Source organism: Corella eumyota, chromosome 4, assembly GCF_963082875.1.
Source record: "Corella eumyota chromosome 4, kaCorEumy4.1, whole genome shotgun sequence".
Taxonomy (NCBI): Eukaryota; Metazoa; Chordata; class Ascidiacea; order Phlebobranchia; family Corellidae; genus Corella; species Corella eumyota.
The window spans coordinates 11,968,322-11,983,327 of NC_137493.1; the positions used below are offsets into that span (position 1 = coordinate 11,968,322).

General features: G+C 31.3%; 2 protein-coding genes across 2 annotated transcripts; both read right to left on the reverse strand.

The window, feature by feature from the left end:
- Positions 1–6,011: 6,011 nt before the first annotated feature.
- LOC145751295 (uncharacterized) lies at positions 6,012–6,899 on the reverse strand. The gene is made up of 3 exons (XM_082567409.1): positions 6,753–6,899; positions 6,374–6,603; positions 6,012–6,171 (listed from the first exon to the last, which is right to left on the reverse strand). Exons 1-3 carry the CDS (start codon positions 6,897–6,899, stop codon positions 6,012–6,014), a joined length of 537 nt encoding a protein of 178 aa, XP_082423535.1.
- A 553-nt stretch (positions 6,900–7,452) lies between these two features.
- LOC145750843 (uncharacterized) lies at positions 7,453–11,160 on the reverse strand. Its single transcript, XM_082566917.1, has 10 exons — positions 11,094–11,160; positions 10,695–10,922; positions 10,167–10,345; positions 9,880–10,013; positions 9,604–9,725; positions 9,382–9,514; positions 9,040–9,196; positions 8,791–8,925; positions 8,343–8,555; positions 7,453–7,635 (listed from the first exon to the last, which is right to left on the reverse strand). Exons 1-10 carry the CDS (start codon positions 11,158–11,160, stop codon positions 7,453–7,455), a joined length of 1,551 nt encoding a protein of 516 aa, XP_082423043.1.
- Positions 11,161–15,006: the final 3,846 nt, after the last annotated feature.

Below are 15,006 nucleotides of genomic sequence, written 5' to 3' on the forward strand. Positions count from 1 at the left end.
GAGGACAGCTGAGGGAGCAATCAGAACCAGTAAAGCCAACATCACAGTAGCATGAACCAGACAATGGATCACAACCAACAGAATTTGAACCACAATTACAAATATTAACACAATTAGTCCCCCATTTATCAGGTGGACATCCCTATAATAAAATATATTTGGGTTATATAATTATTTGATAACCTATCATTTCTATTTTAAAGATTACAAATAATTTTTAGCAAAAATGGTGTAGTAAGAAAACTTGAATTTAGCTACAAAATTTGCATTCACAACATGAGGTCATAGATTGTAACCCCAATGCTTTCATGTCATGACCCATTAGTATGTGGTATAAATGGTACAAAATCCCGCTAAGCCTGAAACCATTTGACGGAATAATTTTTAGTCAACATATTTTATAACATTCTAAACTATTTTGGGCAACTCAAACTGGGTCAGGGTAACAGATGTTTTCTATGTTTAGGTTGTGAAGTCAGTCTTTTCATAAAAAAAAACAGAAAAAAACCACCAATACTATAAGTTAATTATGTCCAAAATTGCCAAAAAAATTTCATACCTAGGCTAGTGTAATCACAGCTACTATAATAGTATACTTTACAGTCCCTTCTTACATTGAGTTTAAATCATTATCAAAATTAACATAGGGTCTTACATCACATTTTGTTCCAGTAGTGGAAGGTGGACAGATACAAGCACCAGTCACTGAATCACAAGGATGTCCATTACATGAACATGATGTAGTACAACCTGCTCCCCACATATTATCACTGCATGGAATATCACAATTTGTTCCACTATATCCTAGTTAAATTATTTAAATGTATATATTTAAAACTGTCAGAACAAGTCAAATTAAATGTGCATTTAAATTTTTTTTTTTTTATTTATCCTTAATGTGAGAGAGCTGACTTAACAGCCTGAACATAGAGTAACATTTGTTACTTTAACCTAGTCTCCAATTCCATTTGGCAGTAAAGGGTAATGTTAGGTATATTACCAACCAATTAACCTGCTATTTTTTCGGTTTAATTCCTATTTAAATGCAGTAAAGCTAAATTTGAAGCCACTATGACTTAATTAGAAAGAAAAACAAACTAATGTCTTTATGCAGTAAAACCCAAATACAGGGAAATCCTTTGTAACCTTAACTTTTATGTAACTTATAACATTGAATTTAACATAAAAAAATATACAACTATTATCTTTACCACAAACCTTTTAAAAATATAAAACCGAAAATCTAACCCATATTTTACCTGCGTAACAAGTACAAGCTCCATTTACTGTTGAGCAAGCACCATTCTGACAAGTGCACTGGTTAACACAATCTGGTCCCCATTTACCACTGGTGCACATTTGGTCACATCTTGCACCAGAGTAACCACTTATACAATTGCAATCACCATTTGTTTTATCACATATTGAACCTTCACTGTTAGTGGTCTAAAAAAAAAAAAAAAATAACAGTTTAATAATGGCTTGAAAAATAAGAAAAATTGCAATGAAATTGGCCAGTGAATTTAGAAAATAAAAAATTGCTTTAAAAAACGAGGTTCTTAGTTTGGTTCCCACTGCTGACATATTAGAGTTAAGTTTTTTGTTAGAGTTAAATACTTTTTTATACTAACATGAATTATAAATTTACTTGTTTAACAAAAACATGTAATTACTTAATCAATATGTTAAAACACATTTTAAGCACCTTAAAAAAAGATTTTTAAAACCTCATTTGAATAAATAAGAACCCTTTTATAAATAGGCTAGGTTAAAGCATGTTAAAACCCTATTGTTAGGATTAGGGAAACACAAATATAGCAAAAATAATATAAAACCTAAAATGTTGTACTTACAACATGAGTAGAACATGAGCAAGTCTGACTACAGCTCTGCCCCCAGGTATTTACTGGACACAGACTTTGACATCTATCGCCTTGGTAACCATTCATACAAACACAACCTCCTGTTTCAGCATCACAAATGGTAGTATGGCCAGATATGCAAGCACATGTGTTTTTGCAACCTATAATAATTAAAGTATTAAAAAGAAATAAAGTTATTATATGTGTATGTATGTCCAGGCCTGTTAAATAAATAAAATTGCCATTTGTGGTGTAAGGTTAAGTTATTGCTGGCAAATATAAGTTGAAAGTTGCAACCTTGTTAATTAAAAACCAAACCGCAGGGTGGGCTAACAACTAGTATTTTTAAATCACTATAACACAACTTTACCCATTGTTAGAAATGTATTGATAATCTGATTTAATAGTAAGTACACTTTAATTTACTATAAAAGGTCCTGGATTTGATTCGTACTTCTTTTATATAGCGCTTGGGTAAGGCACTTTAAATAATATAAACTTCGGTTGTGCCAAAAGTAAATTGCCGGATTTAATATTAGACAAATATAATTAATAATATCCCAAACTGTTTAACTCTGAGTCGAATACCAAATGTTACTTTCCGTTTAAGCCATAAGTTAACATTTTGACATAAAGGATAAATAAATTAATTTAAAATTATTTAAAAAAATTGTACTCATTTACTAACCTTAACATGTGTTAAACTAAATTTATTTAAATTAAAAGTAATTTTGCTAACCTAAACCCCAGGTGTTGGTAGGGCATGTTTGACCACAATCATCACCAGTAAACCCAGCTAAGCAATCACATTTTGCAATATAGTCTGCTACATATCCATCATTAACACATTCCCCCCATGTAAACTAAATACAATTTAAACTCAATTAAAAAATGTTTAATTAATATATTTCTAAATTAAAAAAAAAAGATGAGAAGGTATTAATAGGGGATAGACAGATGGAGTCAATTATTAACAAAATTGGAAATTGTTGATACAACTAACCTATTATATCACAATGAAAAAGCATTTATACCACTTAATTACAAAAAAAAATGTATTACAAAATACAACTTCAAAATTTAAAAATAGTTGAAATAAAGACCAAATATACTTAAAATACATGATTATACTTTTAAATATTCAAAAACATTTATAAGTAAATTAATCTTACACTTCCATCATTTTTAAATCCATTTTGGCACCAAGGTTTACACTCTTGAACAACTCCGTTATGCTCCACTGCAGCTCCTCCTAGTGGTGGAGGTCCATATATCGTGATTCTGTCCCTTCCTCCACAATATTGTTTGTCATCCCCAGAGCACGGCATTTGACATTCACTTAAAATAACAAAAACAAATGTCTGAAATATATTCTGGATATAAAAAGGCTAATTCTAAACATAACTCTAAGTATAAAGTTAACTTTGACAGTTCGAGACATTAATAATTAAAGTTTTTTATCAATAATCTAGCAATTGGTTTTTGACATAGCAGGGCCATATTGTTTATCGTACCTTACCCAAAAGGTCTACAGAATAAGTTTAATTGTTGGTTGGTGATGATGTTTGGTAAACAATAAAATTCAATTTTTTTGACCAAACTTAGTTGGAAGTTTTATTTCTGACCCATGAAGTCCTGCGTTTGATCCCCAATGCTTCGAGGCTGTGGTGCCATTAAATTAGGTGCAATAAATGTAACAAAATTCTACTGATTCAAATTTTAATCAGTAGATTAATTATCAGGCAATTATATTGAATAATATTAAACTGGTAACTTGAGAAAGAGTGTAGGTTATATAGTCCAACCAACAGTTCAACATTAAAAAAATAAATTGACCTACTTTTCTTCTGTTCTTGGATGTTTTAAAATCTCATTATCACAAAAACACTCGTTTGTGTATTCAGTACCAGAATATTTGTAACCTAATTGTCTACATCTTTGTACACAATATTCAGGTGTCAGTTTTAACTTGTCATCATCAGTTAAAATAACCTAAACATTTTTGAATATAAATCATAGTTTGACTATTTTTCTAGCCAAATAGTTAAGTTTGCAAATATGACAATCAACTTTTTTTATATACTTTTGCTTTTTCTAAATGATCATTTTTCATTATATATTTATCACTTAATTAAAACAATTTTTTTAATTAGCCATTATAGTTTATTAGAGAAATCATAAATTTTTAATAAATTATAAAAAAACACCTGAGCTGTTAAATGTCTGTCAGCACTATCAACAAAGCATCCAAGGTAAACTTCATTACCATATACTGTGTTGGAAATATCTATTTGTTGCTGACCCAGATTGCTTTTATCCTAAATATAAGAAAATTGAAAAACAATTTATTTTAATATAAGAAAATTAAAAAACAATTAATTTTATTAAAAACTAACAAATTTAACACTTGTGAATTACAATGCTATGACATGAAAGCAGCTACAATTGAAAGCACACTCTTATCTTATGTCTGTAATGAATACACTACATGAACAGCAATTATTCAAAGACCAAAAATGTTGGATACTTAAAGGAGCTACAATAATGTTATTATTAAGGTTGTAAGCTTTGTGATTTTGTACAAAAATGTTATCATAAAATAAGCGATCTGTATATTTTATTTTTTTATGTAAATATTAAATATTTGACATGTTTACAAACCATAAAAGTTTTATCATAAGATTGAATGTAAGTCTGTGAAGGATAAGACCCCAACAACTCAACATAATCAATTCTTATTCTTCCTTCACCTCCATCTCCACCACATGCAATATTTGCTCCGTGACCCCCTCTACCCCCCAGTGCAGATATATGGTTTAACCCTGAAAATGTATGAAACAAAATACCTTAAAATTTTTTATTTTTTAAATAAGATGTAAATTGTATTTTAAAACCTAATAAACACTAGCAACCATTAAACATAGTGGTCAGAACACTAGGTTTTACTACAATTGGTCCTGGGTTCGTTCCACATTACTCTCGTGCTTTAGCACCCTTAAGTAAGGTGCTATACAAGGTATAAACCCCTGCTAAGCTAATACTTTATCAGAAATCTAATCACCAGGCAATTATAATCTATAATATCCCAAACTGCTGAAGGAAACTCAAGATTGGGTCAGGGTAACTGATGTTTACTTCGTATAGTCGACCTTTCCACATCAAGAATAAAAATTTTCATTTCAAAATATAAATAGGTCCATTTAATTAAATACAAATTTTAAACACATTTATTAAACTTTAAACTTACCAACATTAACAATTTGACCCCTTAAATACAAACTGCCCCCACTACCCCCACCTCCTGCACCCACCCAATCATAACATGCTGTCTGGGAATTTCCCTTGCATGCAGCTTGATCATTACAAGCTGTCGGACATGCATCGCAACTGAAAATAATTTACATTTAAAAATGGTTTTTGTAAAATTAAAAATTTTTTTGTTTATTTTTATATAGATATTTAAAAAAAAAAAATTTAAAAAGGTACTTTGAGTTTGAATCCAATTTTAAAATAAAGCATGATTTTTTACACCATTTTTTTTATATTTGCCAATACAGTTTAATAATCTACCTTGTACTGACATCTCCTTGCCCAATACCTCCATTAACCTCAATGTAACCAACCACTTCTATATGTCTTAATGCATCCAACCTTATTGCTCCACCACCATTTCCACCCCTGTTTATTAACATTTAAATTAAAAAATTATTTACATGTTACGTAAATCAATTTATTTTATATATCTTTATCCTCGATATGAAAAGGTCGACTTCACGACCCAAACATAAAGTAACTTTTGTTACCCCAACCCAGTCGCAAGTAGTCTTTCGCAGTTTCAAATATTGTTGAATTTTTAATGCCTGATAACTAAGCTGCTGATTAAGCATTGGTTTGGCAGGAGTTCATACCATTTATAAAGTCTTGTTTTAGGGTGCCAGCAAAAGAGCAGTGGGGATCGAACCCAGAAACTGTAGTAGTGAAGCCAAGTAATTTAACCACTACACCATGTTGCCACAATGCTTAAGACAAATAGGTGATGTATAAATAAAAATAGGCACAAGTGATATATTATTTAATAAAATGCACAAAATCTAAGAAAAATCCTAAAATAAATTTAGTTTTTAAGGATCTCAAAAAGAAAAAAAAACATTACTTTCCACCCTGAGGATTGTCATTAAGTGAATTATCGTTGCCACCACTGCCACCTCCTGATCCTAGATGTAGTGTGGACATGATATCATCTCCATAAACTTTGCCAGCGGTGCCACAATGTGACACGTCTTTGCCGGGTCGTAGTTTACATGATGTTCTATAAAATAAAATAAAATTCTGTTTAAAAATAAAGATTCACAAACCTTAACCTTTAACATAAACAAAAGCCGACAACATTTGAAACTTTAATTTTCAATTAAAAAAACTTTGAAGACAGAATTTAAACTTTAATTTTCAATTGAAAAAAAACTTTAACAAATCGACAATTTGCATTTTTAAATTTTTACAAATAAAATTACCCCTCTGTCCCATAACCCCCTCCAGCCCCAGGTTTGCCATGATCATTGGACCCATCATCTTCACCCCCACCACCACCTCCTCCTCCTACATTGGGATTTATTGAATTAGCAGGAGGGTAAGTACCAGTGTAAGTTTCACCCTGCATTCCCGACTGTCTAGTATTCGAGGGGCTACCCCCACCTCTGTAACCCTTTCCAGTTGCAGTTAAAACCCCATAAATGTCAATATCCTGATTAAAGTATTTTTGTTAACTAAAATTTCATTAAACTATTTTGAAACAGGAATTATTTAAACCTTATTTAAAAGAACATAAAATATATTGCACACCCCAGTTAACAACTTGAAAAATTCAGTAAATACTAAAACAACGCATTTTACCTGTGCATAAATTTCCAATTTTCCACCAGTTTTTCCATCCCAAGGTGCCACACTTACAGTTGAATATTCTGCAACCACAAAGTGAGATAAGTTACAGTGAATCCCACCAATTACTTCCCCATCTTTAACAGTCCAATCTGATCCCATGTGATCTACCCCAGCACAGGGTGGGTGTTTTGTTTCTCCAAAGTCCCAATGGCCAACAAGCCCTTTGTTTAGAGCATTTTCCTACAGTTGTAAATTATTTTTATTGAAAATATAACTAAATACATTGCAAACGTGAACATTAGATTACTTGTAGTTTACAGGTCTTTAAAAAAATTCGGAATTGCAAAAGTAATTAATATGCAATTACTATTGATATTAAAAAATACTAAAACCCTATTATTAAATGTATAGTAATTAAAGATGTGACATTAAAAAATAATAATAACCTATTAATAAATATATAGTAATTATAGACTATAAAAGTGTTAAAAAATTAGCATGGATCAGAAAGTTAAAAATTTTTTTGAAGGAATATTAACTACAGGTGATTTACAACAACTTTAAGTCATTGATGTTATTATTGTTTATGCAAATTTATTCTTAACCTGAAAAACAAAAAATTACAATAAAAAAACGAATATAGATTAAATCAAATACTTGTTTTTTGTTTAAGATTGTATTAACAAACAAATTTAAAATGTTTAAGATTGTATTAACAAACCGTTGATGTGTCTAAAGAGAGATGTTCGTTTACATAACTGGCAGTAATCTCATTTTGATCTAAATTTCTTTTCCACACTTTCAAACTTTTTACTTCTCCTGGAAAGAAGTTTCCGCAACATTCCTCACCCCCCACATAAAAACCATTTGCTGTACCAGGCAACATTTCGACAAGCTGTTTCAAAATGTATAAAAATAATTAGATCTACGATAGAAATATCAATGAATAAATTCATAATTGTTATGGCTATATAAAGTTAACTATATTTTATGTATATATTTACCATTAAAAAGATAGAACGAAAATTTTATTTATTGATCAGCATTACTAGACTAAATGCGCTAAACTATCTAGCTTTGAAAGATAAAGACCAAATATTAATTTCAACTGCTTATATTGCAATTATAATTACATAATTAGCAGCACTTAGCTTTCAAAACAACAATTTTTACCAGAAGCTTAAAATCAATTTAACAATAGCTAAAATGTGCCTAAGATGTAAACATGATAAAAAGTTGATGTATTTTTTAGTAAGTATAACAATTCATTGTCTAGGAATTTTACAATTAAAATTAAGCAAAACTGGTGTAGTGGTAAGAACACTTGCTACACTATATGAGGTTGCGAGTTTAATCCCCACTACTCTCATGCTGTGGCGCTTTAAGTAAAGCGCTATAAACAGTATGAATTCCTGGTGGCAAATACATAATCAGCAGTTCAATTATTAGACAATTATAATCTATGACATTCCAAACCGCCAAATGCAAATCGAGACTGGGTCAGGGTAACTAATGTTACTCTATGTTAAGGTTGTGCAGTCAACCTTTCCACAACAAGGATGAAGATACATAAAAAAAATACATATACAACTAAATACATACTGCATTGCTCCCAACTTGCACACCGTTCACGAAAAACTTCCCCGTCTTTCCGTCCGACGTTTTAACCAAATAATACCAGCGGTTAATTTCGATATCTTGGTCGTATTGAATAGCAGCAGTACACCCATCAACGGGTTTGTAGAACGACTTAAACCTTCTGCCCTCCATGCCAATACCCCAATCTCGGCAGTTAGCAAAACCTCCAGCGATTGCCTATTATAAAAGTATTGGTTTTTCTCTAATTTTTGCATTAATTTTCAGTTTCTAATTTTAAAACTCGTGGCACAAATTTAGGTGTCATCTGAAATCATCAAGGCGTAAAGTTTTTAGTGTTTCCATTAACAAACTAATTTTAAAAGATTACATAAAAACAAAAGTTATAAAAGTTTCATACTAAAATCTTTTTATTAATTTAACATACAAAAAAATGGTAAAAAAATTAACTTACATGTCGTCCGTCTGGTAAGGAAGACGCACGAACCCAAACCTCCATGGTGTATATGGGACCTGGGTTCCAGTAACCAAAATCAATGTAAGAATCCTCGCCATCCAAAATAGCAGAACATGCAAATGGCGGTCCAACCTTACCAAGAGTGTAGATTACAATATTTTATAACACTTTAATAAAATACCTTTAAACTATAACTAAAATAAATTTTAAAAATCGTACCAAAGAATGTACACACTTTTAACATACTTCGTTTATTTCTACACACTTTGAATACGTCATGTTTTGAAAGGTAAATGGAAATTGACAATTGTCGTTCGTTGTCGATGTCCCGCCAGTTGTGCCAATCACGTGACCAGGAACTCCAGAGCATTCACCTCCATTTTTACAGGCTGGCGCATTGTTGCTGCAACAGTCAATATTAGCACTTGGTTAATAAACAACATTTCTGCACGAAATATTGCGGTGTATTTGTTTGTGTTGCGTTTAAATATAACTTATACAGTATACTAACACAGGTTAACCAAGCAAAGTTAAAAATGAACGTCGACTTCACCTGGTATACAAAAATTTAATGCAAGTAGAAATAACGATACTAACGTATCCTCGTAAAATGCACAGTAATCAAAACTTTCGCATTTGCTTCCATAAAATCCTTCAGGGCACGCGCATTGACCAGAGGCATGAATACAAGATCCACCATTCCTGCAACCACAGTCAGCCACTGTAACGTAGTTTAAGATGTATGTTTACGTATCGTTGAAATACGCTTATAGCTTGCATCGAATTAACTTAATTTTTATTTGAGCTTACAGAGACATCTTGCTTGTACTTTACATCCGCTACTGGTCGTTGCACAGTAGTCTTGCCTGCATGTTGCCGGCGTAGTACTGTTATCTATATCACCACGTCCATAATTCGGTTCTGTAAACCACCTTTGTAAAAATACATTGATAATATAAAATACAGGTAATTGGGTTTTTAAGTTTATAAAACAAAACGTTCTATACATATTTTACAAAAATAAATAAAGATCATCCATGTTGACAAAGCATTTTTATGACTAAAAATTAAAAACAAAAAACCAACCAATCAAGAAGAGCACAATTAGTCATAACCGAATTTTCTGGACATTGGATTACAGCGTTGTGAAAGTTAGCTGAACTATCAACGTTGATTAAACGTTGGTAGGTAGGGTCATACTGGTAACATGTCACTTGAGCCTTAAATTAACAAATCGATAGGTAACTTATGTTATCTAAACAATAAGACCAGTAACCATTTGGGATAATATTAAACATATATTAAAGTCAATAATATTTATTTTATTTAAACTGCAGGTTCAAATTCGAATTAACTGGCGACAAAAAACTTACAGCTGTTGTGCCACCTTTTCCATTCCCAGTTGCTTGGCACTCGTCCCCTTTAAACCAAGCTCCATCGCAATTCTTATTCGTGCATTCACATTTGGCTGCCATTAATCCAGGTGGACAACTAACAAGGGTAGTGTCATCGTCTACCGTTGTTGTCGGTTCGCTTATAAAAATCTGAGGATCTAAAAGATGTCATAGGCATTTTTTTCACAAAATGTTAAGAGCTTGCCCAGTTAAAATTATCGGAATTGTTTAAATTTAAATTTTTATTGTTAAAAGTGTTTAATGATTCCTTTTTATAAATGTAAAAAATAATTTATAAAATGTTACAGCAGAATTTGATCTTTATCTTGCTGTTTTATCAAATAAGAATGTGTTTTATAAGCGTGTGTATAAGCAGACATATTAATATGTAATTTATTAACATTTGTTTACTCGGCCTTATCACATCCCTTGTACCAAAGTATTTATAATTAAATATACAAAGGCGGTCAATTTTAAAAGTGTCAACTGAAGATTTAATATTTTTACCTTCGACTACTTCGCAAAATGTACCCACGTAGCCCACGTGACACATACAGAAGAAACTATCGACGTCTGCGGCGACACAAATTCCGGAATTAAAGCACGGAGTTCCCGTTAAACAGGGATGGCTAGGCTCGATGTCTAATTTTAACTGTTCAATCTTATTGTAGTTTAAGGTAGGGTAGCAACTTCCGGGAAACCCCCCGCATTTGCCTGAAGTTACTTGGGTAGAACCTTTAAAAAATAAAGGGTTACAATTATAATAAAGCGCAAAAGTTATCTAAATTAAATTATTAAAGTCGCAAGTAGAAAATAAGATTGTTTATTTTACTGATTGTGCAACGTTCAAGATATTGCCCCGTTTCTTTACTGACCGCTGCATTTAAGTCACCCCTTTAAAGTTACCTGTTTTGTAGACTGAATTTCGCCAAGGCCCCCCGCACATTTCGTTGGGATTTCCAGCACAAACCATATTACAATCGTCTTCGTTTGCTTGTCCGAAATTGCCGTATGTATGACCGCAATAACATTCGTCGGAATACTAAAAGATTAAAGCATGTTTATGTTAAAATTTAATACTAATACCATCTATTAATAAAAAACAAATTGCTAGTAGAAAAGCTATGGCTCAAACAAATCAACATCGCAAACGTTATCAACACTATGCAATAAGATAGTAATGTTTAAGATAATCATTTCGTCACCCTTTAAAAGAGCAGTGATGTTTTTATTGTGCGTTTTTACTACAAATTCGTAAAGAATCTAAACACTAACTTGTGTTCCGGCGTATTCGAATCCAGCATCCCTGCAATGGTTAATACAAGTTTGTGAATAAACAGTCGGGTGGTTCCATAAACTTTCTGGTAAATCTCTTTCCCCTTGATCAACAAAGCAACCAATATAACCTAAACAAAGTATAAAATATTCAATACAGATTTAACATAAAACCCAATCGATAAAGTTATAAGTTAAAAAGTTAGTTTTTAATTTGAAAAACACAATAAATATTAAATTATTCTTTTAACCAAGACTCATATAGCAGTGGCCAACTGTACCAACATTATAAGCAAGTAATTTTTTTATAGTTTTTTCAAAACAATTTAAATTATTTTGTTAAAAAAAAAAATATTGGTACATAAATAGGAAATATCATTATAATGTAATAAACAAAAGTAAAGAACACACGCTTATCGTCAATGACAGAAACTCCCTGCGTGTTGTCTCCGTTGCTATACGATCCAATCCATTGCCATTCAATGTCAGTGTTAAGTGTCCACGGTGTACCAGTAAAATCGATGCTAAATCGACCAAAGGGTTCGCAATTCGGTGAATAGGAATGCATGTCCCCTGCATTACCGTACCTAATATGTAATTAGTTAGTTTTAGTGGCAATAAATAATTACTTTAACGATATAAATTTAGAAAGGTTGTTAGTTTTAGAATTTAATACTTGAATTTTAAATAATATAGCATAGTTTTTAAATACAAAATTTTATAGTTCAAATTTAAAATCCTACAGTTGGTCTATTGTAATATACACATGACCAACTATAGCCTAAATTTTGGCTAAATTTAATTTAAAAAAAAAAGTTAAGCTCACACACTCTCCTCTAAAATCCACATTATCTCCTGTTTAGTTAAAGTCAGCGCCCCCTTAATTCACACATTGTGTTTACTTGATTTGTTTTCCCGAAATTGTAGTCGAAAATGAGAAGTCGTTCACAGCCACAGTTCGCGTTTTAGGATCAAAAAGTAATTTCTCAAATTCAGTTTTTCCATATTCATTATATTCTTGCTCGGGTAAATCTTCGAGCGTACACGATGTGGTTGAACCTACAGTAGACAAGATTTAGTATTTCCAAATAGTTAAAGTTATTGATAAACCCATTTTAAGTTCAATTTTTGATAGCCTAAAGGTGTTTTAATGCTTTCGGTAAGGATTGAGAATTGGCAAGAAAGAAAAGGCCTAAGTATAAGTTGATTATCAGTTTTAAGTTTTTTCAACATCAGTATTAAGTTGTTATTTTTTTTTGTTTTATGTTAGATAGGAAACCAAATTTTAAGTAAAGTAAGTAGCATACGAAATAAATATTAGGTAACTTGTTGATTAAATTGTAACTTTATTCAGTCTAGAAATATTATGTAAAACTTATAAGTTAATTACTAACCAACGTATCTATAAAACTCAGCATAATTCGCACTTCGGCCGCTAGTTAAATGTATATATTCAATCGGGTTTGAGCTTTGCATGCCAACGCAATATACTTGAATTCCAATGCCAGATCGCAGTTTTATAAAATAAAAACCATCGCTTAAAGCGTCTAAGTATTCGACTGGAGTATTGGCTTTAATATCTGAGCAACTGTCGTACACTTTAATGGCATTGACTAACAAACTGCATTGAAATAATATTCCCAAGCTAAATAGTATAAAATTCAAAACAGCAGACCTCATCATAAACTTGTTCAACTTAAAAAACTACATAAGAAGTAAAAATTCATTAGCAGCAAAGTATTACTTAACAAATAAACAATAACTTAAAAATCGTTTTAAGATAAAATACCATGTTAAATAAAATCCAGCCACTGTTAAAGCTAACAAAAATAACAGTTTTCTATATTTATAAGCTCTTAGCCGTAACGATTTATTAATGTACATAACAACATATTGCTAGAGTGAAATGTGCATTAATGGTGTACATGCATTTCATATTTGATTAGTAAATAATAAAGTACAACGTGTCAATTAAAATATTTGGTTGACGGGTATTAAACATACAACATACCCGTGAAACTAGCTTAGCTTGCTTTGCGTTACAATAAAGGCTTCGCATATTAAACATTTAATATAGAATTGAATGCATCTTTATTAAATTACCAGATTTAGAATTGATTGCATCTATATTAAATTACCAGATGTATTTTACTTATTTGCATAGAGAATTTAAAAACAATTTTACAAAATCGTACCATAATTTTAAACTTATTTTTGAGTAACAATTTAGGCCCCAATCTGAAATTATAATAAATAAGTACACAGTACACATTAGACTTTTGGCTTGTTAAATATTTAAGGAAGTAAATCTTAATAGAACAACAAATGTTCCCCTTATTAAGTTCCGCATCACTAACTTGTTCAATGAAAATTTACTTTTAGGAAATACCCACTGACTATAGTTGGTGGGCTTTAAACTTAGTAACTAACTTAATGTTTTTTTAGATATCTTTTAAGAAAAACTAAAAATGTGTAACTTAAACGAAAATGAAATTGTTCAAAAATTGCAAGCGACTTGTGATAAAGACGGTAAGGAAACAAATATAAAAGAATCCGCCAAACTTTTTCACCAACTTGGCTTGGTATACTGGGACAAAAGACCAGACAAAATAAGTTTGATTCGAAGCACAGCTTTGCTTAATGCAGCTATTTGTAGAAATCCCGATAACAAAAAGAAAATTAAAGAAGATCTAGGTAAATTTTGTTCAGAAATACTCCTATTTGCCAAAGCTAAAAACAAAGACTTTAATTTACCCAAGCTAGCTGAACAAGTTGCTGAAGACGTTGCTGAAATGAGAAATAAAGTAAAAAATAGACTTAGAGACGTTCCAATAATTTCCTTGGACGCATCTGACGATGACTTTAATAGATTCAAAAAAGAAAAGATCGACATAATTATGGGCTTGGAAAACGAAATAACTGAAGATTACAAAACAATAATGTCAAAAATTTCAGGTTTTTGTGCTGAAATAATGGGCGAACCCCCTTGCGAGTTTGCTTTGGTTGGCCTTGGATCTGTGGCAAGAAAGGAAGTTACCCCTTATTCCGATTTTGAAAATATTATTGTGCTTAAAGACCAAAATCAACATTGCGAAAATTATCCTAAAATTCTAGAATATTTTAGATGGTTTACCTTGATCTTTCAAGTCATATTAATCAATTTAGGAGAAACTATGATTCCATGTCTTGATATACCAAGTTTAAACGGATCATGTTCCGATTTTAAGTTTTATGATGCTTATACAACGCGAGGAGTTTCGTTTGACGGAATGGTACCATATGCATGTAAGTCGCCTTTAGGCAGGCAATTTAAAACAAAAAACAAACCCTTCACCCTGGAACTTATACAGCCTGTCAGTACAATGGCAAATTTTATTGGAACCGATCAAATTTTAAAGAACGGATACCACTTGGCGGACATGCTAATGTCATCATGCTTTGTATATGGTAGTCAGAAAATTTACACCGAATTTCAAAATTCGGTTAAAGAAAAAACTTCGTTATTCACTTCACAGGAATTTTTTGCATTTATTAAAGATCAAAT